Source organism: Rhinoraja longicauda, chromosome 9, assembly GCF_053455715.1.
Source record: "Rhinoraja longicauda isolate Sanriku21f chromosome 9, sRhiLon1.1, whole genome shotgun sequence".
Classification (NCBI taxonomy): Eukaryota; Metazoa; Chordata; class Chondrichthyes; order Rajiformes; family Arhynchobatidae; genus Rhinoraja; species Rhinoraja longicauda.
In genome coordinates this window covers 57,446,426-57,472,660 of record NC_135961.1, presented here as the reverse complement: position 1 = coordinate 57,472,660, position 26,235 = coordinate 57,446,426, and the positions used below count along the sequence as shown (strand labels likewise).

At 47.4% G+C, this 26,235-nt stretch overlaps 1 protein-coding gene and 1 non-coding gene across 2 annotated transcripts; both read left to right on the top strand.

Moving 5' to 3' along the window:
• Positions 1-3,599: 3,599 nt before the first annotated feature.
• On the top strand, positions 3,600-26,171 carry bud23 (BUD23 rRNA methyltransferase and ribosome maturation factor). Its single transcript, XM_078405920.1, has 12 exons — positions 3,600-3,692; positions 7,440-7,477; positions 8,503-8,598; positions 9,606-9,688; positions 11,555-11,651; positions 13,514-13,610; positions 14,729-14,779; positions 16,742-16,827; positions 17,931-17,976; positions 20,044-20,102; positions 24,472-24,561; positions 25,426-26,171. Exons 1-12 carry the CDS (start codon positions 3,645-3,647, stop codon positions 25,478-25,480), a joined length of 846 nt encoding a protein of 281 aa, XP_078262046.1. The 5' UTR covers positions 3,600-3,644; the 3' UTR covers positions 25,481-26,171.
• On the top strand, positions 22,784-22,914 carry LOC144597097 (small Cajal body-specific RNA 20). Its single transcript, XR_013547696.1, has one exon.
• Positions 26,172-26,235: the final 64 nt, after the last annotated feature.

Here is a 26,235-nt window from a genome sequence, read left to right as displayed (position 1 = left end):
GTTAACATTTCAGCCATGAGAACGGATGGCAGCCGATCTCCGAGAGCAAGACGCTTAGCTCGGTCCTGCCTGCTGAACCCGAAGGTCCGTAACAACAGTGCCTTCATGGCCTCGTACTTGTTTTCTGCCGGAGGATTGACGATGAACCGCATCACCCGCGCGGTCGTCTCCGGCGGTAGAGCGCTGACGAGGTAGTAATACCTTGTTGCGTCTGCTGAGATGTTTCTTAAGTGAAACTGGGTTTCGGTATGGACAAACCAAGATTGTGGTTGATGTATCCAAAACGATGGAAGGTGAACGCTGACCGCGCTTAGCTCCGGTGTGCTGGGCGTAGGAACCAACAACGAGGCGTTTGATTCACCGATGGTAAGTGATCGGCTGGATCACGTCGGGGTCACCAATATGGCGAGTCTGGAAACTTGTTCTTTGTTGAAGAAGTTTATTGCGACAGCAATATTCGATTACAAAGTTTTCTTAACAAGATTACAGACAACCATTAAAACTAACTGTTCTCTTCGAAGACGTCTCCCAACTGACTCTTTTTGGGCGCCAAAAGCGCACATGACCACGCTGTCCAATCAGCGGTGTCGCTCTCTGGACCAATCCCTACGGTCGCACCCACATGTGACCTTGCTGGCCAATCTGAGGGTTCGACAACTAGGACCACTTTCTATGGTCGCTACACTACCTTCGATTTAAACCAGCATCTGTAGTTTTCTTTACTATACCTAAGCACTTAGATATATATTAGATTATTTTAACACAGACAGTACAAGTGTGTACAAGTAGTACACTGAGACAGTATATAGAGTCACTGGTATATAGCTGGTTCTTACCCTCAACAACTTCTCCTTTGACTCCTCCCACTTCCTCCAAACCAGAGGTGCAGCTATGGGCACTCGCATGGGCCCCAGCTGCGCCTGCCTCTTTGTCGGGTACGTCGAACAATCCCTGTTCCGGGCATACACCGGCCCCATCCCCGAACTCTACCTCCATTACATCGACGACTGCATTGGTGCTACCTCTTGTACCCATGCAGAACTCACTAACTTCATACACTTCACCTCCAATTTCCATCCTGCCCTTAAATATACCTGGACTATCTCCGACATCTCCCTCCCATTTCTGGACCTCACCATCTCCATCACAGGAGACAGACTAGTGACGGACATTTACAATAAACCCACCGACTCGCACAGCTATCTGGATTACACTTCTTCCCACCCGGTCCCCTGCAAAAAGTCTATCCCCTATTCACAATTCCTCCGTCTACGCCGCATCTGCGCCCGGGGTGAGGTGTTTCACACTAGGGCTTCAGAGATGTCCTCGTTCTTCAGGAAACGGGGCTTCCCCTCCTCCATTATAGATGAGGCTCTCACTAGGGTCTCTTCTACATCCCGCAGCTCCGCTCTTGCTCCCCCTCCCCCCACTCGCAACAAGGACAGAATCCCCCTCGTTCTCACCTTCCACCCCACCAGCCAGCGGATCCAACGAATCATCCACCAACATTTCCGTCACCTACAACGGGACCCCACCACTGGTCATATCTTCCCAACCCCTCCCCTCTCTGCGTTCCGCAGAGACCATTCCCTCCGTAACTCCCTGGTCCACTCGTCCCTTCCTACCCAAACCACCCCAACCCCGGGCACTTTCCCCTGCAACCGCACGAGATGCAACACCTGTCCCTTTACCTCCCCCCTTAACTCCATCCAAGGACCCAAACAGTCTTTCCAGGTGAGACAAAGATTCACCTGCACCTCCTCCAACCTCATCTATTGCATCCGCTGCTCTAGATGTCAACTTATTTACATCGGTGAAACCAAGCGCAGGCTCGGCGATTGCTTCGCTGAACACCTGCGCTCGGTCCGCATTAATCAAACTGATCTCCCGGTGGCCGAGCACTTCAACTCCCCCTCCCATTCCCAGTCTGACCTTTCTGTCATGGGCCTCCTCCAGTGCCATAGTGAGACCCACCGGAAATTGGAGGAAGAGCACCTCATATTTCGCCTGGGCAGTTTGCAGCCCAGTGGTATGAACATCGACTTCTCCAACTTTAGATAGTTCCTCTGTCCCTCCCGTCCCCTCCTCCTTCCCAGATCTCCCTCTATCTTCCTGCCTCCACCTATATCCTTCCTTTGTCCCTCCCCCCTGACATCAGTCTGAAGAAGGGTCTCGACCCAAAAAGTCACCCATTCCTTCTCTCCCGAGATGCTGCCTGACCTGCTGAGTTACTCCAGCATTTTGTGAATAAAAACCTTCGATTTGTACCAGCATCTGCAGTTATCTTCTTATATTATATAGAGTCACCAGTTTGCCACCATTTTCAAGTCCCAGTTGATGTAAGTGCAGGGTTCTTGACCTGAGCATGAAGGCACGTTTTCCTGGCAGCGTTACAGGGTCGGCCTGACGAAGCGTGGCCGTTGGTGACCTCCGTTGCTGCTCCACCACTCTGCAGACTGCATATGCTGGTTCATGCACAAAATACCACAAAGTGCTGGAATACCGCAGCAGGTCAGGCAGAATCTCTGGAGAACCTGGAGGGGGGGGGGGGGGGGGGGGGGGAAGATAGCTGGACAAGGGGAGAGGCAGGCCAAAGCATAGCAGGCAGGTCTACCCGATTTTTTCCTCTCATGATTTTAAACACCTCTATACGATCACCCCTCATCCTCCTGCACTCCAAGGAATAGAATCCCAGTCTATACAATATCTCCCTATAGCTCAGAGCCACAGGTCCTGGCAACATCCTCATAAATCCTCCCCTATCCCCTTCCCTCCAGCCATTACTCCAGAGTAGAGCATATATCTTGTAAATATCAACTGTTGGCGACAGGACTGAACAAAGATGAGGTGAATCCGTCTGTTTCAATCCCTCAAGTGTCCGCCCATGGCCGCGGGCTGCGCCTTACTTTACCAAGATGATGTGGATCGGTCCGTTTCAATCCCTTCAGTATCCGGCCATCTTCCACAGTCTCTCTTATCGCGAGTAGGCGAATCAATGACCAGACATGTTCAAGGTGAAGGGGAAAAGATTTAATGGGAATCTGAGGGATCACATTTTCACACAAAGGGTGGTGGGTGTATGGAACAAACTGCCAGATGAGGTAGTTGAGGCAGGGACTATCCCAACTTTTCTGAAACATTTAGACATGTGCATGGATAGGACAGGTTTGGAGGGATATGGACCAAATGGTGGCAGGTGGGAATAGTTTAGCTGGGACATGTTGGCCGGTGTGAGCAACTTGGGCCGAACGGCCTGTTTCCACACTGTATCACACCATGACTCTCTTTCCCTCCCCTCCATTAAGTTGTCCTCTCCTTTCTGGCCCTTCCACCCAATAGATATCTCATCGCCCTCCCCTCCCCTCATTGATGGAGGGGACTAAATATCAACTATTGGCGACAGTGCTGAACGAAGGCGAGGTGAATCAGTCCGTTTCAATCAAAGATACTATTATCTTTGGTTACAATCCTTCGTGGCCGCAGGCCTCGCCTTCCTTTACCAAGATGGTGGGGATCAGTCCGTTTCCATCCCTCCAGTGTCAATGCCGGTCCTTTACCAAGATGCGGGCGGACGTGTCGCTGACCTGATGACGTATTGCACGACGGCGCGGGGTGATGACGCAACGCGCGGGGCAGGGGTGGTGATGACAAGTCGCGGCGGGCGGCCCGAGCACCGGGCACCGCCTGAAGTGGTAATGGCGGCGAGGGGGAGGGAGAGGGAGGGAGAGAGAGAGAGAGAGAGAGAGAGAGAGAGAGAGAGAGAGATAATGAGGGGAAAGTATGGGGAGAGGGATGATATTGAAAGTTGTGGAGGAGGGGGTGAGTGTCGAAGGGATCGGTTCGTGGAGGATCTGAGTGTGGGGGAGAGAGATAGTATGTGATAGTGGAGGAGAGGGGGTGATAGTGGAGGAGAGGGGGTGATAGTGGAGGAGAGGGGGTGATAGTGGAGGAGAGGGGGTGATAGTGGAGGAGAGGGAGGGGTGATAGTGGAGGAGAGGGGGTGATAGTGGAGGAGAGGGGGTGATAGTGGAGGAGAGGGGGTGATAGTGGAGGAGAGGGGGTGATAGAGGAGGAGAGGGAGTGATAGTGGAGGAGAGGGGGTGATAGTGGAGGAGAGGGGGTGATAGTGGAGGAGAGGGGGTGATAGTGGAGGAGAGGGGGTGATAGTGGAGGAGAGGGAGGGGTGATAGTGGAGGAGAGGGGGTGATAGTGGAGGAGAGAGAGGGGATGATAGTGGAGGAGAGGGGGTGATAGTGGAGGAGAGGGGGTGATAGTGGAGGAGAGGGGGTGATAGTGGAGGAGAGGGGATGATAGTGGAGGAGAGGGGATGATAGTGGAGGAGAGGGAGGGGTGATAGTGGAGGAGAGGGAGGGGTGATAGTGGAGGAGAGGGGATGATAGTGGAGGAGAGGGGGTGATAGTGGAGGAGAGGGGGTGATAGTGGAGGAGAGGGGGTGATAGAGGAGGAGAGGGGGTGATAGTGGAGGAGAGGGGGTGATAGTGGAGGAGAGGGGGTGATAGTGGAGGAGAGGGGGTGATAGTGGAGGAGAGGGGGTGATAGTGGAGGAGAGGGGATGATAGTGGAGGAGAGGGGATGATAGTGGAGGAGAGGGAGGGGTGATAGTGGAGGAGAGGGAGGGGTGATAGTGGAGGAGAGGGGATGATAGTGGAGGAGAGGGGGTGATAGTGGAGGAGAGGGGGTGATAGTGGAGGAGAGGGGGTGATAGAGGAGGAGAGGGGGTGATAGTGGAGGAGAGGGGGTGATAGTGGAGGAGAGGGGGTGATAGTGGAGGAGAGGGGGTGATAGTGGAGGAGAGGGGGTGATAGTGGAGGAGAGGGAGGGGTGATAGTGGAGGAGAGGGGGTGATAGTGGAGGAGAGAGAGGGGATGATAGTGGAGGAGAGGGGGTGATAGTGGAGGAGAGGGGGTGATAGTGGAGGAGAGGGGGTGATAGTGGAGGAGAGGGGGTGATAGTGGAGGAGAGGGGATGATAGTGGAGGAGAGGGAGGGGTGATAGTGGAGGAGAGGGAGGGGTGATAGTGGAGGAGAGGGGATGATAGTGGAGGAGAGGGGGTGATAGTGGAGGAGAGGGGGTGATAGTGGAGGAGAGGGGGTGATAGAGGAGGAGAGGGGGTGATAGTGGAGGAGAGGGGGTGATAGTGGAGGAGAGGGGGTGATAGTGGAGGAGAGGGGGTGATAGTGGAGGAGAGGGGGTGATAGTGGAGGAGAGGGAGGGGTGATAGTGGAGGAGAGGGGGTGATAGTGGAGGAGAGGGGGTGATAGTGGAGGAGAGGGGATGATAGTGGAGGAGAGGGGGTGATAGTGGAGGAGAGGGGGTGATAGTGGAGGAGAGGGGGTGATGGTGGAGGAGAGGGGGTGATGGTGGAGGAGAGGGTGATGGTGGAGGAGAGGGGGTGATGGTGGAGGAGAGGGGGTGATGGTGGAGGAGAGGGGGTGATGGTGGAGGAGAGGGGGTGATGGTGGAGGAGAGGGGGTGATGGAGGAGGAGAGGGGGTGATAGTGGAGGAGAGGGGGTGATGGTGGAGGAGAGGGTGATAGTGGAGGAGAGGGGGTGATGGTGGAGGAGAGGGGGTGATGGTGGAGGAGAGGGGATGATGGTGGAGGAGAGGGTGATAGTGGAGGAGAGGGGGTGATAGTGGAGGAGAGGGGGTGATGGTGGAGGAGAGGGGGTGATGGTGGAGGAGAGGGGGTGATGGTGGAGGAGAGGGGGTGATGGTGGAGGAGAGGGGGTGATGGTGGAGGAGAGGGGGTGATGGTGGAGGAGAGGGTGATGGTGGAGGAGAGGGGGTGATGGTGGAGGAGAGGGGGTGATGGTGGAGGAGAGGGAGGGGTGATAGTGGAGGAGAGGGGGTGATAGTGGAGGAGAGGGGATGATAGTGGAGGAGAGGGGATGATAGTGGAGGAGAGGGGGTGATAGTGGAGGAGAGGGAGGGGTGATAGTGGAGGAGAGGGGGTGATAGTGGAGGAGAGGGGATGATAGTGGAGGAGAGGGGGTGATAGTGGAGGAGAGGGGGTGATGGTGGATGAGAGGGGTGATGGTGGAGGAGAGGGAGGGGTGATAGTGGAGGAGAGGGGGTGATAGTGGAGGAGAGGGGGTGATAGTGGAGGAGAGGGGGTGATGGTGGAGGAGAGGGGGTGATGGTGGAGGAGAGGGAGGGGTGATAGTGGAGGAGAGGGGGTGATGGTGGATGAGAGGGGTGATGGTGGAGGAGAGGGAGGGGTGATAGTGGAGGAGAGGGGGTGATAGTGGAGGAGAGGGGGTGATAGTGGAGGAGAGGGGGTGATAGTGGAGGAGAGGGGGTGATGGTGGAGGAGATGGGGTGATGGTGGAGGAGAGGGGGGATATGCCTGCCCTCTCCCAGGACAGTCTTGCTCCTCAGTACCGAAAATGATAAAAGTGCAGTCTACCCCTCTTTTCCTGTCCCCCTGGAGAAAGTGAGTGTCTGGGAGGACAACTTTGCAGTGCAGTAACACTAGGAGCTGTTTGTCCAAATATTTGTCCAGTGGGAAGAACCCCCTCCCACTAGCATCAGTGGGGATTCCACCCTGTGCTGCCATATTGGACATTCATCATTCTGGATGTCTTCCCCCTCTTTCCATGAGAGGGGTTTGCTATTCCCTCCCCACCCTAGTACTGTCAATGTCTGAGAGGAGTTCTGAACGCTGGTGTCTCCAAGTGCTGTGTTATCTTGTATTCAGAGCATACCTTGGTATATCTGCTGACCTTTGTGTAAATGAGTGGCAATGTGCATCATATGAAGAGCCTATTTAACTATTTAGCCAGGACCACATCGTGTTTCTTGATTAATAAGGGCGTCAAAGGCTACGGGGAGAAGGCAGGAGAATGGGGTTGAGAGGGAAAAATAGATCAAACTAGACCAAGTGGACCCGTTGGGTCCAAACTTCTCCTGCATTTGTGCAGCACCCTTTCCTCTCCCGCTCCCCTCTTCCCCCTCCCCCCTCCCCCCTCCCTGTTCCCTCCCTCCCCCCCCCCCCCCTTCCTCCCCCTCCTCCCTCCTTCCCCTCTCACTCCTCCCCCCCCTCTCCACCCCTCCCTCCCTCTCTTGGAGATAGATTTAAACTTTAAAATGTGAATAACTTAAAAAATATAACACCGATTTCAATGAAACCTCTTCCATTTGCACCAAAGGGACGACGGTGAGTAAGGTGGGCCTAAAATTGTCATGCTATCGTGTACCGTTTTGGCTGTAGTTCAGGAACAAACAAACAAACAAACAAACAAGAGTTTTAGTGTATAGATAGATGGTGGAGCAGACTTAATGAGCTAAATGGCCTAATTCTTCTCCTATGTCTTATTCTTTGAGTTAATATGTTACTTTGTACATTGGTCAGGTTTCTGCGCTATTCAAGTTCTGGAAAGATATAAATTGATGACGTTTAAACTTTTCTTTCTTCCAGTTTTACAGTGTGGATGAAGCGAAAAAGTATACACGGAAGTAAGTGCAGCTGTTGCCTTGATGTTTTTGCTCTTATCATTGATGAAGTTAGGTAGTAATGAATAGTGTACAATTTTTTGTCCCATGAAATATGTTTAATGGGTATTGGTATTTCAGAACCTCCGTTTATTGAATGTTTTATAGTTTCTTAATGAATTCTGAAAAATGATTTGCGGTAGTGGGACGTGGTTCTAAACTGCTGAAGTACACAAAGTGCGGGAGTAACTCAGCGGGTCAGGCAGCGTCCCTGGAGAACATGCATAGGCAACATTTCATCTTGGGATCCTTCTTCAACTCTGAACTGGGGAACTCTGGCTGATCCTGTGGGTGATTCCTACCCTTCAGTTTGCGAACTGATTACAGCAGATTGGTGTTAGGGTGCCGTACGCAAAGATCATAAGTGATAGTAGAATTAGGCCATTCGGCCCATCAAGTCTACTCTGCCATTCAAACATGGCTGATCTATCTCTCCCTCCATCTTCTATCTCTCCCTCTCAACCCCAATCTCCTCCCTTCTCTCCATAACCTCTGACAACCTTACTAATCAAGAGTCTGTCAATCTCCAACTTTAAAATATTCATTGACTTGGCCTTCACAGCTTAATTGCAAGTAGGGAATATTGGGTTTTATAGAAGTAAATAGACTTGTAAATAGACTGAAGAAGGGTCTCGACCCGAAACGTCACCCATTCCTTCTCTCCCGAGATTCTGCCTGACCTGCTGAGTTACTCCAGCATTTTGTGAATAAATAAATAGACTTGTAAATGGGGCTGATGTCTTGTCCTGGACCTGTGGTGATTGTGTTATTGGAGTGCGGATCAGTGTTTACAATCCGGCATGCCATGCTGCATGGGCTGGCACCAGGTCTGTACAATGAATGTCGTCGCCTTCTAAAATCCCAACTGGATCATTGTTGGATCATGATGGAGGAAAACCTACCACCTTTGTTGCGACGGTACTTTGTATCACCAATTGACAAGAACAAACCAGTTACTTCATAAAATTGTGGTTTCTTCCTTTTCACAGCACGCGTATGATTACAATCCAGGCGCAGATGTCAGAGAGGGCTGTCGAGCTGCTGAATTTACCAGAGGATCAACCTTGCTTCCTCCTGGACGTTGGGTATGAATCTTCCGAAACTTTAGTCTGGTGGAATCATTGAATATTAAGTGAAATCCCGCTAGTTGGTTCCTCGTATTTTATTCTTGTTATTTTTGCCTATGGCATTTCCACAGAATGGACTGACTGGGAACCTGCTTCTCTGGCTCATTCTTCACTGGGCATCTGGGAGTAGCAGTGCATGAGTTCTTTAGTATAGGAAGGAACTGCAGATGCTGGTTTACCCCCGAAGATAGATACGAAATGCTGTAGTAGCTTAGCATCTCTGGAGAGAAGGAATGGATGACGTTTCGGGTCGAGACCCTTCTTCAGACTGAGAGTCAGGGGAGAGGGAAACGAGATAAGGATAGGGTACAAGGAAGATGTAAAGAACAGGTCCAAGCAGGCATGTATATCAACAAAATATACAATGGTTCATTGTTGCATGAGAGGAAGGTGACAACGAGGCATCCAAACTGTAAAATTAATCAGTAGGACAGTGAAACTAGTAGGAGAACTAGGGTAGGGGAGAGATGGAGAGAGTGTGGGAAAGCAACTTGAAGTTAGAGAAATAAATATTTATACCACTGGGATGTAACAATACTGTTGCTATAGAGGGAGTGATGATGGTGGTGTGGAATGAAGGGCCGGTCCCCTCACACCATCCCGGGTGGAGTGTCAACTTCTCGTGAGCTGCTGGTGTGGAATAGCTGAACAAGGTGGGGATACGTTGAAATTCAGACCGGGGGGGGGGGGGTCCCATTTATGGGTGTTCTATACCGGACAGGAGCGTTTGATGCCAGAAATAGAAAACAATAATGTCACTTGCACTCCCAAACAGAATAAACACTTGAAACCAAAGTCGAAATTTCTGCTGAAATTTTACATCTTTTAAAAAATATTTTCTTTAAAAAAAAAAAAATTCTGCTGAAATTTAACTGCAGAATTAGTTTTCATGTTGTGAGGAATGACCATTAAAAAAAAAAAAGTGCCATTTTAGTTCTTGGCTATCATTTCTGTTTGTTTACCAGATGTGGATCGGGGCTCAGTGGCGATTACCTCTCAGAAGAAGGACATTACTGGGTTGGTGTGGATATCAGTCCAGCCATGCTTGGTAGGTGGTGTTATCCAGTCCTGTTGCAGTTTGGCTTTGTGCTGTCTATTGCGCAGGGCTCTCTTTTGTCACTCCTCAGTTTTTCAGTTTATTCCAGTCTCTTGTTCAGAGTACAGAGATGACAGTTCAGCATTCAGACTTGGAAGACACTGATAGCGAGAAGTATAAATGAATGAGGGAATAAAATTGGCTCGGCTTGGTTGTGCCAATGAAGGCATTGAGAGGGTTCCAAACAAAGTGTGTGCAAAAGTCAGGATCCAAAAATGTGTGCTGCAATTTAATGTGTTAGTGAAAGGAAATGCATTTTATATATTGAATTGAAAAGGTATTTTAGTAATTAGGACTTTTGGCATATTAAAATCTAAGAGCAAATGTGATTCTTGACCAGATTGGATGTCAAATCTTCTGTGGTTGTGCAGGCATGTGATGTTAGACTGCGTTTAATGTTTAAGTGTTTGAAAAGTGAGCACAAATACCAATTTTAAGGAAGATAGACACCAAATGCTGCGGTAACTCAGCGGGTAGATGCAGCATCTCTGGAGAAAAGGAATAGGTGACGTTTCGGGTGGAATTCCTTCATACTGACAGATAGAGGTGGGAGGGTGGAGGTGAGAAAATTACCAGATCAAATCAGGGCCGGCAGCAGATGACCTCGAAGGATGGAGTGCATAATGGCCTGTTGGCTGGGGAAGATGTGCTAATGAGGGATACAAGGATGTGAACAGTGGAACTAGTAGAATGACTGGGATGGAGGGGGAGGAAGGAATGCATGAGTTATTTGAAATGATAGAAATCAGTGTTCATACCGCTGGGGTGTAAGCTGTCCAAGCAAAATACGAGGTGCTGTTCCTACAATTTGCGTTTGGCCTCACTCTGACAGTGGAGGAGGCCCAGGACAGAAAGATCAGTGTGGGAATGGGAAGGGAAGTTAAAATGTTTGGCAACCGGGAGATCGCGTAGGCTATGGCGGACTGAACGTAACTTCAGCTAAATGAATGCCGTCTATGCTTGGAATTTTAAGGATATGGTTCGCGATTAGGTGAGTTAAGAATGGGAAATGAACAGTTGTTGGATTAGACTGGAAAAATATGTAGTTTAAAAGCATGAATGGCCTATTTTTGTCGGTCATTTTGGGATGTTTACATACCTTGTAAGCTGAAGGACTGCTATGTAGGGAATATTCTCTAACACCATTTGTTTGGCAGAGAAACAATTTGAAAGGTTAAGGAACCAGCCAGAAAAATAATTAAAAACATTAAGATGTTAGGGCGGCACTGTGATGGGCGATAGAGTTGCTGCCTCTCAGCGCCAGAAACCCGAGTTCAATCCTGACTACGGGTGCTGTCTGTACAAAGATGGTTCGTTCTCCCTGTGACTGCATGGGTTTTCTCCTGTTGCTCCGGTTTCCTCCCACACGCCAAAGACGTGCAGGTTTGTAGGTTAATTGGCTTCTGTAAATTGCCTCGGGTGTGTAGCACAGAACTAGCATGTGAACAGGTGATTTCTGGTCGGCGTGGGCTCGGTGGGCCGAAGGGCCTGCTTCCACGCTGCATCTTTAAAACTAAACTAAGGCAATGTTACTTTTGTTGTAATCAGACTCGTGCTCGAATATGTCCTGAAATAATGAGGTAACTGCTCATTCCACGTAGAAACAGGCCCATCGCCCCAACTTGACCACATCGACCAACATGTCTCATCGACACTAGTCCCACCTGCCTGCGTTAAGCCCATGTCCCTCGAAACCTATCCTATCCATGTACCTGCCTAAATGTTTCTTAAGCATTGCAACAGGATCTTAATCTTAAATCTGTTCGCTGTTTCTGCATAGCATGGCCCAAAGTTTGTCTTGTTTCCTTTACCTGACAGACGTTGCATTGGAGAGAGAGGTGGAAGGTGATCTTATTCTTGGAGACATGGGTGCGGGCATGCCTTTCCGGCCCGGCACCTTTGATGGCTGCATCAGGTAAAATAGAGATTTGTGGGGAACTGACATTGTGTCTGTTTGCACACACCGGTTTGAAACACGGGTGGCAGACTTTCTTTTATCACTACAAAAGGTTTCGGGGAAAGGAATTGATGCGTATAATGAAAGCATTGCATGCAAGTCCTAAAATCAGTTAAGATAGACACAAAAAGCTGGAGTAACTCAGCAGGTCAGGCAGCATCTCTGGGGAAATGGAAGAGGTGATGTTTTGGGTCGTGACCCTTCTGCAAACTCCAATTCAGATTTCAATTAAGTCTCTTTTATCCCAATAACAATATCACGTCCACACTGATTTAATGGAGTAATGTGGCTGCAGGAAGTTCACAGAAGCAATCTATATACTAAAATCCGTCTGTTTGTTTGTTCCTGAACTACAGCCCAAACGGTACACAATAGTGCAACAATTGTAGGTCCACCTTATTCACCATCGCCATGGAAGAAGTTTAATTGAAATCGGTGTTATATTTTAAAAGTTATTCACATTGTAAAGTTTAAATCTATCTCCTAGGGAGGGAGGGGAGGATAAGGAGGGTTGAGGGGGATGGAGTACGGAGGGAGGGGGGAGGAGGGAGGAGGGAGGGGGTGGGGGGAGGGTGGGGGGGAGGAGAGGGTGGGGGGGAGGAGAGGGTGGGGGGGAGGAGAGGGTGGGGGGGAGGAGAGGGTGGGGGGGAGGAGAGGGTGGGGGGGAGGAGAGGGTGGGGGGGAGGAGAGGGTGGGGGGGAGGAGAGGGTGTTGCACCGATGCTGGAGGTTTGGGTCCAACCGGTCCACTTGGTCCAGTATTATAGAAAATTTGACACACTACCACCTGGAAGTGCTAAGACATGACCCAAACGTTTGGTTAAAGATGTGGTTTTGAGGGAGTTATTTAAAGCAAGAGAAATAATTTTGGAGAAGTAAAGGTAACAATTCCAGAACTCAAGGTCAGGCAGTTGAAGACATGGTTTCCCACTGGAATAACTGCAAAATGGGGATGTAGAAAAAGATGACCGGACCGGTGGAGAATTCTTGCGAAGTATCAGAGATAGCGAGACATGAAGTAATGAAGGGATTTGTAAGCAAAGAGAAGTTTATACCCACCTAACTAAGTTTGGGCGGCACGGTAGCGCAGCGACAGAGTTGCTGCCTTACAGCTCCAGAGACCTGGGTTTGATCCTGACTACGGGTGCTTGTCTCTACCGAGTCTGTACGTTCCCCCATGACCTGCATGGGTTTTCTCTGGGATCTCTGGTTCCCTCCCACACTCAAACGGCGTGCAGGTTTGTCGGTTAATTGGTTTGGTATAATTGTAAATTGTCCTCGGTGTGTGTAGGATAGTGTTAGTGTGCGGGGATCATTGGTCGGTGCAGACTCAGTGAGCTGAAGGGTCTGCTTCTGTGTTATATCTCTAAACTAAACTGTGTGTCAGCAAACATAGGTGATGGGTGAACGAGGCTTGGGATGAGTGGATACCAGAAGCACTTTTCTGGGTACCTTTTGATTTTCGATTACATAACTGCTATTTGTAACCATCCATTTTTTAGCCACTGCATCATGTTTGAACAAAGCTCTTAGTTGACTTGTAAGGCAACAATTCTAAAACCAAACTGAGTATTTATATTCAATCTGTTTTATTCCAGCTTGTCTACCCCCAACCTACATCATGCCAATTATCAGAAAATTAGATTTCTGTCTAGTACATAGCTAAGTGATAGTGGGTTCTGGACTAACATTCATTTAATTGGAAGCTAAACTTCCAATTTCAATCTTAAATACCTGACAGATGAGACAAGACTTGGTAGACCTAAAAGAGCATGGAAGGTGGAAGCAATGAATTTGATGATGTGCTTTTCCTTCCTTTAGTATTTCCGCTCTTCAGTGGTTGTGTAATGCAGATAAGAAGAGTCATCAACCACCAAAACGACTCCTCACGTTCTTCAGCTCTCTCTACGCCTGTCTGGTAAGCTTTGTTTAGTTTGGTTTGGAGATATGGCGCAGATACAGGCCCTTTGGCCCACCGAGTCCGCGCCGACCAGCGATGCCCGCACTTTAAGGTACAGCAGGCAGTGAAGAAAGCTAATGCCATGTTGCCTTCATGACAAGAGGAGTTGAGTATAGGAGCAAATAGCTCCTTCTGCAGTTGTACAGAGCCCTAGTGAGACCACACCTGGAGTACTGTGCACAATTTTGGTCTCCAAATTTGAGGAAGGACATTCTTGCTATTGAGGGCGTGCAGCGTAAATTCACCAGGTTAATTCCAGGATTGGCGGGACTGTCATATGTTGAAAGACTGGAGCGACTGAGCTTGTACACACTGGAATTTAGAAGGATGAAAGGGGATCTTATTGAAACATATAAGATTATTAAGGGATTGGACACGCTAGAGGCAGGAAACATGTTTCCAATGTTGGGGGAGTCCAGAACCAGGGGCCACAGTTTAAGAATAAGGGGTAGGCCATTTAGAATGGAGATGAGGAAAAATGTTTTCACTCAGAGAGTTGCAAATCTGTGGAATTCTCTGCCTCAGAAGGCAGTGGAGGCCAATTCTCTGGATGCTTTCAAGAGAGAATTAGGTAGGGCTCTTAATGATAGCGGAGTCAGGGGGTATGGGGAGAAGGCAGGAACGGGGCACTGATTGTGGATGATCAGGCATGATCACATTGAAGGGTGGTGCTGGCTCGAAGGGCCGAATGGCCTACTCCTGCACCTATTGTCTATTGCCTAACACTATCGTACCCACTAGGGACAATTTACAATTTTATCAAGCCAATTAACCTACAAACCTGTACGTCTTTGGAATGTGGGAGGAAACTGGAGCTCCTGGAGAACACCCAATCCGTGTCTCTGGTGCTGTGAGGCAGCACCTCTATCGCTGCGCCACTGTGCCGAATTATATTATGTAATTTACTTCATCCTGTGGGGATCCATTTGGGGGTTGGTGTGGAAGCTTTTGGAGAATTTGCCCCATTAAATATTTGTTGGTGCTGTTGTAGTTCACTCTGATGGAACTGAGAACCAATTATGTAAGATCATGTGGCGTGCTGGACAGTTTCCTGATCTAATTGGTTTATTCAACAGGCGCGAGGAGCAAGGGCCGTGTTTCAGTTGTATCCTGAGAACTCTGAGCAGGTTGGTTATTGCAAAATTAAAATCATGGCACTTGACATCCAACATATACTGTGCATATGTCACCCTCTTGTAACTATTTCCCCAGTTCATTGCACAGATAATCATGATGACCTTTGTGTGATAAATTCAGCATGCCCATTGAAATTGTAATCCATGTACCGGTTGTGACCGGTGCTTTTTGTGATTATTTGATAAGGTGATGTTGTGTGGGCTCATCCAGATTGAATCATCACATTACAGGTCTAACAATATTTAAAAATAGGCGCAAAATGCTGGAGTAACTCAGCGGGGCAGGCAGCATCACTGGAGAGAAGGGATGGGTGACGTTTCGGGTCAAGACTCGGGTGGCTCGTCACCCATTCCTTCTCTCCAGAGATGCCCCTAGTTTCTGCAGTAATTGGCTGATGTTTAACGGAATACCACACCAGTTGAGTCCCTGGGATGGCGGGACTTTCATATGAGGGAAGACTGGATAGACTGGGCTTGTACTCGCTGGAATTTAGAAGACTGAGGGGGGATCTTATAGAAACATATAAAATTCTTAAGGGGTTGGAGAGGCTAGATGCGAGAAGATTGTTCCCGATGTTGGGGAAGTCCAGAACCAGGGGTCACAGCTTAAGGATAAGGGGGAAGTCTTTTAGGACCGGGATGAGAAAACATTTCTTCACACAGAGAGTGGTGAGTCTGTGGAATTCTCTGCCACAGAAGGTAGTTGAGGCCAGTTCATTGGCTATATTTAAGAGGGAGTTAGATGTGGCCCTTTTTGCTAAAGGGATCAGGGGGTATGGAGAGAAGGCAGGTACAGGCTACTGAGCTGGATGATCAGCCATGATCATATTGAATGGCGGTGCAGGCTCGAAGGGCCGAATGGCCTACTCCTGCACCTATTTTCTATGTTTCTATGTTTACTCTATTCTGAGTTAGTTGGCCTGAATTGGGCCTACAGGTATGTGGATAGGAGTTGTAAGGGGAAAATATAACATGATTCCCACTTGAAATTGTCATCCGAAAAACCCATTGCAAATGTACGTGTGTGGTTACAGTATTGAGAAGGTGCAGTTGGATTGCAGAAAACAAAAAAACTGCTGATGCTCGAAATGTAAATTTAGTTGGTTAATTTATTGTCACGTGTACCAAGGTACAATGAAAAGCCTTTTTATTAAAAGCAAAAGTCTGTAAACACTCAGCCGGTCAGGTAGCTTCTGCAGAAAGAAAAATAATGAATATTTCAGCTTTGGGGCCCATCATCCCAGCCTTGAAGCATGAACTATTTCTCTTTCAACCGCTGGTGCTGCCTGACCTGCTGAGAGTTACTAGTGTTTGGATTGCAGTCCGCGGTGATTTCCCTCCTGCAGTTCAGGTGCCTCGAGATACTTGCATCTCAGCATTTTGTTTTATTGTGGCCTGATAACAATTTGTTAAAGATTCAGAGCAAAACACAGGTCAGAATACATGTAACATATGTAGGCATAAGCGCTCCTTGCAACAGATGGAGTGGGCACTCAGATCTTTCACATGCACCTGAACCAATAGAACTGACAGGCCAGCCCTTGGTTTGATATCTCTTGTCATAAGTGGCCATGTTTGACAGAACAGTAATCAATGTAGGTGTGGATACGATGTGATAGAACTTTATTTATCCCAGGAAGGAGATTGAGCTGCCAACAGTCGTAAAACACAAGAAGCTGCAAAATGCTGGACTCTTGAGCAAAGCATAAAGTGTTGGAGGAACTCAGTGGGTCAGGCAGCATCTGGGGAGGGAATTGATGTGTGATGTTTCGAGCCGGGAGCCTTCTGTACAGCTGTGTTGAGTAATGTGCTGATGTCCCACACCGTCGTTTGGGAAAGACACCCAAGGTGTCTCCCGGGAAAGATCTTTTTCTTACCTGGGAGAGAGGGAGGGGTTACTGAAAGGAAGAATGGATCAAAATGGGTAAAATCATTTTTGTTTAACATTTCCAGATGGACCTGATCTCCGCACAGGCAATGAAGGCTGGTTTCACAGGTGGTGTGGTGGTGGATTATCCCAACAGCAATAAAGCAAAAAAGTGAGTATCAGAGTGCTTGTGTTTCCCACTGGAAGACCAATATTCAAAGAACATTTGGGGCAGCACAGTGGCACAGCAGTAGAGTTACTGCCTTATTGTGCCAGAGACCAGTTTCGTTCTGGACTACGGGCGCTGTCTGAATGAAGTTTGTACTGTTTGGCCTCTTTAAAACAAAAAATGCCCCTATTGCACAGGCAGTAGATGAGAAAATGAGATTTCAGAGAACCAGTGTGAATGGATGATTAATGGTCGGCGCGGATTCGAGGGTCTGTTTCCATGCTGTATCTCTAAATGAAACTAAACTAAACCACTGCAGTTGATGGGTTTTATTCCTGTGTATCTACAGACATTTGCTTAACGGGTCACCTCTGGTTATACTTTCGCCAGCATATTCTTTTTATAAGGATGAACAAGACTGACTTTTATGTTTGGTGTAGACTATCTTATGTTGGACACTTATAATGTAAATGTCCGTAAAGCTTGTAAAAGGCCGGCATCTTTATAATCTATTGGAAATTGCTGAGAACGTCCGCCTTGTCCATGGCCTAATTCGATTGAGTTTAGCTTAGATGTACAGCATGGAAACAGACCACTGTGTTCATGCAAACCCTTAACCATCCATTCACACTGGTTCTCTGTTATCCCACGATCTCATCCAGCCCCAACACATTAAGGGTATTTATTTTCAATGGAGTCAATTAACCGACAAACATGCACATCTTTAGGATATGGGAGTGAGCCAGAGCACCCGGAGGAAACCCACGCAGCCATAGGGAGAATATGCAAATCTCACACAATCAGCTCCTGAGTTCAGGGTCGAACCTGCGTTTCTGGCACTGTGAGGCGGCAGCTCTATCAGCTGCCGAGTCACCTGGACAAGTGGGGCCCAGATCTGATCTCTTGAGTTAGCTGATCTCACGGGGTCAGTTCTTGTGTGGGTGGGAATTAGAGGGAACCTTGTGGTTATTACTGCACTTCAAAAGCATTTTTTTTTTCACTTTGCAGCACCTTAGAATGCGTTACGTGATAAAATGCTAAACATAAGCAGATGTTCTTTCTCCAGTGCCTATGAAAGTTCTAATGCTTAACTCTACCTCTCTTAGATTCTTCTTGTGCCTGTTCGCAGGAGCGCCTGGAAAGCTGCCATTGGTAATTTTGCTGTCTTATTTCACTGGGGTTTAAGGACTCGTGCATGCTCTATGTTGTGTTTGTGCTACTTCCATAGTAAGAAATGTTTTCACGTTTATGTGAATACACAATGGTTCTTGCCTAAAATTGTTGCCCAAAGACTTTCTATTAAATGTGCAATAATGTCTGCCCGCTGTAGAATTATGATTTCTAACCATGTTGAGAGATTTTTAGGTCACCACAAATCCTGACCTCGGGTGCTGTCTGTGTGGAGATTGCCCGTTCTCCTTGTGACCGCATGGGTTTCCTCCGGGTGCCCTGGTTCCCTCCCGCATCCTAGGGACAAGCGGGTTTGTAGGTTAATTGGCCTCTATAAAATTAACAATATTTAAAAGTCATTATGGATAGGAACAGTTTGGAGGCATATAGACCAAACACTGGCAGGTAGGACTAGTGTAAATGGGGCAGCTTGATCGTCATGAACAAGATGGGCCGAAGGGCCTGTTACCACACTCTATCTCTAAACTAAACCAAACTAAAACTTTCCGAGCAGGTTTTAACCGTTGAAAGTAAGACTCTGCAGGGAGGAGGTCTGACAAAAGCCTGGCTCCCGGGGGGGGGGGGGGAGTTGCACATCCCCCTGTTAATCACCAGGCTCTCCAACTGGAGGAGGGAGCTCTATTATGATTGTCATCACATGGCGTTCTTCATAAGCTCCTGACAACCTTGGAGCTCACCCCCTCCATGACACATAGGTCAACACAGGCGGCACGGTGGCGCAGCGGTAGAGTTGCTGCCTTACAGCGAATGCAGCGCCGGAGACTCGGGTTCGATCCTGACTACGGGTGCTGTCTGTACGGAGTTTGTACGTTCTCCCCGTGACCTGCGTGGGTTTTCTCCGAGATCTTCGGTTTCCTCCCACACTCCAAAGACGTACAGGTATGTAGGTTAATTGGCTGGGCAAATGTAAAAATTGTCCCTAGTGGGTGTAGGATAGTGTTAATGTGCGGGGATCGCTGGGCAGCGCGGACCCGGTGGGTCGAAGGGCCTGTTTCCGCGCTGTATCTCTAAATCTAAATCTAAAAAAAATCTAAAATCTGAGGAGCACCTTCAGCAACAGACTGGTTCTACAAAGATGCAGTACAGAACAGCACAGGAGATTCTTCTTCCCTATGGCTATCAAACTGTACAACTCCTCCCCCTTCTGTCGTGGGGTAGACTGACTACCCTCCCCAATCTTTGTTCATCCCCAATCCTTTCCACTCCTCACTTTAATTTCATGTAATCTTGTGTTTTCTGACTGTTGGCAGATCAAATTTCACCCCTGGGATAAGTGAAGTTCTATCGTATCGAATAATAACTGCGAGTTGGTGGAATGCTATCAGTTGCACTTGGATGATGGAAGGGAATGTTATGCTGAACGTTCTAGGTCTAGTCAGTTTATTGGGGCAGAAAATTGGCATCTAGTCTTTGGTTTCTGAGAAGTCTGAAGAAGGGTTCCGACCCTTTTAGTATAAATACTAAACACGTACTAAATACGTTTAGGACACGTAAAGTCTAATTTAAGTGGCTTTTAGATGGAGGGCTGTGGATCATGTGCAGGCAGAGGATAATAGTTTAACATGGCATCATGCTTTGCAAGGACACCGTGGGCAAAAGGTTGTGTTCCTGGCTCTACTGTTCCTTGTGCATGTTCAATGCCTGACATTTCTTTGTAAATTGTGAGACAAATACAGACTATTTTAAAAGCCATAATGTGCTGCAGTAACTCAATCAGTCAGGCGGAATCTCTGGAGGACATGGATGGGTGACGTTTCGTGTTGGGACTCTTTTAAAAGGCTTGCCTTTTTTAAAGAACACTTTCACCCTGTTTTTCCCCTTTGCCGGCTGTGTTTTGGCCTCCTGAAACACACCATCTCCTCACTGGTTTCTTTCACATCCTTCCTCCTCCATGCTCCGTCCTCTCTCCCTTAGGTCTCGAGGGTCTGTTGTTAATGTACTTTGCCTTCAGATCACTGTATGAATTTGATTTGTATTCTGACGAGAGTAGTGTCTAATTTGTATTTTGTTCACTTGTTCCTTGCTTAGGGCCTTGGATCACAACAGGAAGAGGAGACAAAGAATCAAGTGCAGTTCACAAATGCCAGGTAAAATGTTTGCACTTATGGGGGTGAAAAATTCAAGATCGTAAACTTATGATTGCCAGCCTCGCTAAATTTAATAAGAACTTCGGGAGAAATGTGTAGTGCTAATGTGAAGCTTGAGGAGGGACTAGATAGGTATAAATACATGGAGGTTTGCAAGATATAGCTTGAAAGGTGAAAAACAATCTGCTGGAAGAACATCGTGGGTTGAGCAGTATCTGTGGTGGCAAAGGAAGTGTAGATGTTGGGGGGGTTAAGAACCTACATCAGAACTGAGATGGAAGAACTGAGATAAAGAGGAGAGGAGGTTACAGCATCTACCGTCTCTTGTGTCTCCATTAACCAGTAAAATCTGAAATATATAATCTTGAATAGAAATGTGTCTGACATATTTAATCATCGTTGTCATGGATCATTGTTTAAAATAATTATAATGTATATTAACATCATGCTCGGTTGAGAAGCAAAGCAGAACAAAATGATGCTGACTTCAAAGCCAGTGTGAAAGCAGGGAACCGTATAAAACTCGTGGAGCCTGAAAGATGAGAATGCATTGACACTTGAAACAACAGATAGCCAGCTACTGAATATTAACTGAGCGCCAGGGAGTGCAAAACAATTGAATTAGGCGATGGAAAACAATGGAAGAATTATAGGCCTTATCACTGGAGCAAGTGGTTTGTGTCAAAGTACGAGACTAGAACATGGGCAGTTCATTCTGAGAAATCAAGGACATGGCCGATAATGGAGATGAACAAAATGGAGATGTGCTATTCGATGAAGGGATAAGATAAAGCAGAAGGGAAAAAAGTTATTGGAGGGAGAGGGGGAGCAGCGTCAGGCAACAGGACACAGCAGGAGAAAGAGAGGGTCAGAAGGTCATAAGGAATAGCAGTAGAATTAGGCCATTCGCCCATCAAGTCTACTCCACCACTCAATCATGGCTGATCTATCTCTCTCCCTCCTAACCCCATTCTCCTGCCTTCTCCCCATAACCTCTGACACCTGTACTGTTCAAGAATCTATCTATCCCTGCCTTAAAAATATCTACTGACGTCCCCCACAGCTTTCTGTGGCAAAGAAATTCACAAATTCACCACCCCCTGACTAAATAAATGTATCATCTCCTCCCTAAAAGAACGTCCTTTAATTCTGAGGCGATGACCTCTAGTCCTAAACTCTCCCACTAGTGGAAACGCCCTCTCCACATCCACTCTATCCAAGCCTTTCACTATTATGTATGTTTCAATGAGGTCCCCCTCGTTCTTCTAAACTCCAGCGAGTACAGGCCCAGTGCCGACAAACGCTCGTCATAGGCCCTCCTACACAGTCCTGGAATCATTCTTGTAAACTTAAACACCCTACACGGGTGAGCATGCTTTTCACCCATGTACCTGTACCCACAGAGGTGTGTGGTAGTGACAAACAAGTCTCTTCAGGGAACCAGGGAAAAATGTATCTGAGAAGTTTCAAATTCCAGATTATTTGCTGGGTACAGGAGCAGTTCTGAGCCAGTCATTCGACTGACTTGAAAATGATTTTTCAGAATTTCCGGTGCAAAACCGGTTCCTTTTGGGCACCAAACACAAATCACGGATTTTCCGCCCACAGTAATAATCAGAAATCACAAAGTCCTATCTGAGTTTTGGTTTAATTAAAATTGGCAGCCACATGGTGCTCCACGCGGCAGATAACCTGGAGCTCGGGCCTGCCTAGGTTGGGCCAACCGCGCCTTCATGGTCGGCTGCAGGAGGCTGTCCCGGGGAACAAAGGTGGGCGGGCGAGGAGAGGGAAGTGGCGTCCAAGGAAGGAGATGGCTGGCGGCCCTCAACAGCCTGGGACTTGCCTGGAACAGAAGCTCAGAAGAGCTAGTGCGTGGAATTTGGAGATTGTCGCAAAAACATGGTGCCTCTTGCATGCAGCCTCAGTAGACTATTTCAATACACTTGCTGATCGGGAATTGGGGGGGGGGGGGGGGTTTCTCGGAGATCCGCGAGAGCGAGAATCGTGATTGGTGACTATCTCTCTCTCTCTCTCTCTCTCTCTCTCTCTCGCCCACAGCTCGCTGACTCCCTTTGATTGACCCCACAACTCCCCTTCCTTTAAATATCCAGGAAAATAAATGCCAATCTAAAATAACAGAGACGTATTTAAACATTTGATAAATATCACCCACATACTCTATTGGACTGTTTGTAAGGAAAAGTAATTCACTGTGTTAGCACTTGGCACATGTGACAATAAATGCACCATTGAACCATTAAAAAGCACCACAGCTCATTTGACTGTTCTGAGGCACTTTAAATGCTCAATTTATGCAGTGCAAAGAGATCGTATATCAGTCCCTTGTTCATAGATAGACACAAAATGCTGGAGAACTCAACGGGTCAGGCAGCAACTCGGGAGAGAAGGAATGGGTGACGTTTCGGGTCGAGACCCTTCTACTAGTCCCTTGTTCATACTGTACATATTCCTCACAGTAATTACACTAAATATTTTCACTTCTCACCATTCAGAGACTTCCTGTTGGTCCCTTTGACCTCTTCATCTATCTATGTGTGTGGTCAATAATTATGGGTTTGCTTCGATGTATGTAAAAGGCGTTTTTGTTTTAGACCAGTGCAATAAAGTTGCGGAATATTTTTGAAGGTGTGAATGGGTCAGCATAGTGATTACTGCTTTCAGGTATCTCGCAGTAAAGCAGGAAGGGTTACAATCTCTCCCTGTCTGTTACAGAGAAACCAATAACAATTGAGGAATATCGTTGTGGCGGCCGTGAGCTGCCGGTTGCCACATTTTCCTGCCTCGTACAATTTGTGGGTTTGACGCTGCCTGGATAAAAGAAGTGTGGAGCTCCCTTCAATGGTTCAGTTCAAATTCCCAACCTGGTTCCTGTGGGTGGAAGCCTTCACTGGACCTCTGGGTGACAGGGGCTGGGCAGTAAGGCACTGGCCTTCATACCTTCAGAGCTTGTCATGAAGCCGTGCAGACCAGAGGGACCAGTTTGTTTTGCAAGGTGCAGCTGTAACACCAGTCTCCAGCTCTCCCAGGTGGACAATACTAATCATGGGTGGTGGCCCTCTTCCTGCCGATCATTATTGATGATCCCTGTAGGAAGCTCTTAATTGAATATCGGTTTGAAAGAGGAACGGCACATCTACAGGTGCTGGATGCTCTGTCAAGATGTATCCTTTCAGGCAGCTTATTTTATACCTCGTGGAAATCTGGCACTGTACAATGTGCAGTGCTTGATGCTTTGTTAAGGCAGCTTCCGTCCCTTGATGCTTCATTTATGAGGAAAAGGCATTTTGACAGAGGACACTCGCACGTCAAACTATTCCAGTGTGAATCTGTGTCTTTTGGGGAAGTCAGAGAGCAAAGTACTGAATGGGTAACTCATAAGTTATGGGAGCAGGATTAGGCCATTCAGCCAATCAAGTCTACCCCGCCATTCAATCATGGCTGATCTATCTGGAAAACCAAGCAAAGGGTTTACTCGATTAGATCTGAAACTGGACTAGTGGTGTCCAAGGTGACAAGAAACATTCTAAACTGAGCAGAGTTCGTAAGACTGATGACCCTCCAGCCACCCTTATTTGAGTTTTAACTGATTGTATCTGCATGGTATATCTGATCTGATCAGTTTGGATGGCATGCAACACAAAGCTTCTCACTCTACTTGGTACATATGACAGTAATAAATCTAAACCTGGAGATTGTGTATATCCATACACCCAGTGTAGGGGAATCGAAGACCAGAGGGCATAGCTTCAAGGAGAAGAGGAAAAGATTTAATAAGAATCTGAGGGGGTAACCTTTTCACAAAAAGGGTGGTGGGTGTATGGAACAAGAGGAGGTAGTTGAGGCTGGGACTATCCCAACGTTTAAGAAACAGTTAAGTACATGGATAGGACAAGTTTGGAGGGATATGGACCAAATCGTAGGCAGGTGGGACTCGTTGGGACGGTGTGGGCAAGTTGGGCTTAAGAGCCTGTTTCCACACTGTATCACTCTATAACCCTAATGTTTAAACTGGCTTTCAGTGATTTTGTTTAATGGCCGGCATATATCTGAATGCCGGCAGGGTCTGTAGAACCAGGGCCAACTACTGCTGCTATTGCCAGTGGAGTGGGAACTTGGGGAAATGTTCATTTTCAGCCCTTGTGGCAAACTGTCGTATACCGTCCCCATCTCTATGGGGAATTTCAGACCAATCCGCAGTATTCTTGATTGAAGGAATAGGTCAGGTGAAGGTGGAATCCTGAACCTCTGAGAAAATAGGGAATAGGAGGGCTGCAGATACATAGCCATGCTCGTCCACTTAAGCCTTGGCTGAGCACTTTGGTTCCAATCATGTTCCATTCTTCCGCAGGTTGAGATTTAAGAACATGAAAGGGAAATCTGTGAAGGGAAGCAGGGACTGGATTCTGGAGAAGAAGGAGCGCCGAAGGCGTCAAGGAAGGTGAGAGGACTGTGTGTGTGTGTGGGCTGGGCTGGGCTGGGCTGAGCTGAGCTGAGCCATTCACTGCATGTAACAAGAGCCTCACTGAAACTTTAGCTCCTCGACAAAATCTCCCTGGTCTGCTTAGTGTGCAGAACCACGAAGTAATCGGGCAGGATCTTTGTACGTCCTTGCCCCCTTGTTGGTGCATGAAATGAGAATAGGATTGCTCCCTCACTGACTGTACATTGTGCGGGCGACTTTGTAAAAGGAGCTGGCTCCATCCCAAAATGCAACTGCTTCTTCAAACTTGTTCTTGTGCAGTTGCTCATTGATTTATGCATCGGACCTGAAGAAATTCAATACCACTTCCTTGCTTTGCTTTCAGCAGAGAAGCCCACTAATGGCTGTTTCAGCATTATCTCCTCTGAGTTGCACTGCAAAGGCAAATAAAAACTCTTCCCGTTAAATCACAAACATCTGGAATCATGCTTGGGGAGAATTTCCCAAACTCAATGGTTACTGTCCAGAGGAGACAGTGTGATAGGATGCATCTTCTCCACAGAAGGGAATGTAAGTTGCTTCTGTGTGTTGGAGTGGGCAGCTCTGAAGAACGATGGGAGGAGATCTGAGCTGTCTGCGGGGGCTTGCTTTCCCTCAAAGTCAATTAAATCAAGCAAAGGATTAGGCCATTCGGCCAGTCATACTTGTGTTAATATTAGTTCCACTTGACAGTCCATTCTAATACTTTGTGTGCACTTTTTAACCCTGCAACAATATTTTATGTATTGCCCTCGGAGGGAAATTATAAAATGTCTTTCCATTCATTGAAGATATAGTTTGGAAGTTGTATGGTTCTTTAACTACTGCTATTCACCCACCCAGGATGGTTCGAAGTGACACAAAATACACCGGAAGGAAGAGGAAGACTCGGTTTTAGGAAGCCAGTAGCTGCGAGTCCAGTTTGCTGCAGATTTTCTAACATCTGGAATCTTGCACACACCTATTAAACCAGCATGGAGCACCATGCCGACCCAACCCATTCACCGAGAATGAGTTTTCCATTCTTGAGGATCTATTAAAAGCGACTCACTACTTTTGTGAATCAGTTTGAACATAGCCTGCTCCCATTTCCTACACTGCTGCCTAAATGCCTTTTGATGGAGTGGGTTGACAGAATTGTTGACTATCTCAGCTGTCCACTTATTGACCAAACATCTCGAGGTCAAACGCAACGGACCCATCATGAAAGAACCTGAATTTGCGCAAGAAAAGGTGTCGCTTGTCTTCCAACTCTTACTTTTACAGACAGATGGTATTTACCAATTGACTTACCAGCTCTCAAGATTTGAGAAATTTGCCACCATCATTATGTAAAGAACATCGTGTATTGATTGCCTGTAGTTCTAAGTTGAACATTTTAATCTGATGATATATTAAATTTATGCTGGTTTCTATTTTTTTTGTCCTGGTCTAAGTAAAATGATGTACTTGACTTTCCTTATGATCGTTTATTTTAAGTCCTCATTCATGCAACTGTAATACTCCTGTTGTTAATGAGACTGGACTTAAAGATAATAAAGATAAAGATAGAAATATGAAGCTGGCCAAACTCAGCGACTCAGTCGAGACCCTTCTTGAAAAGTCGCCTATTCCTCTTCTCCAGAGATATTGCCTGACCTGCTGAGTTACTCC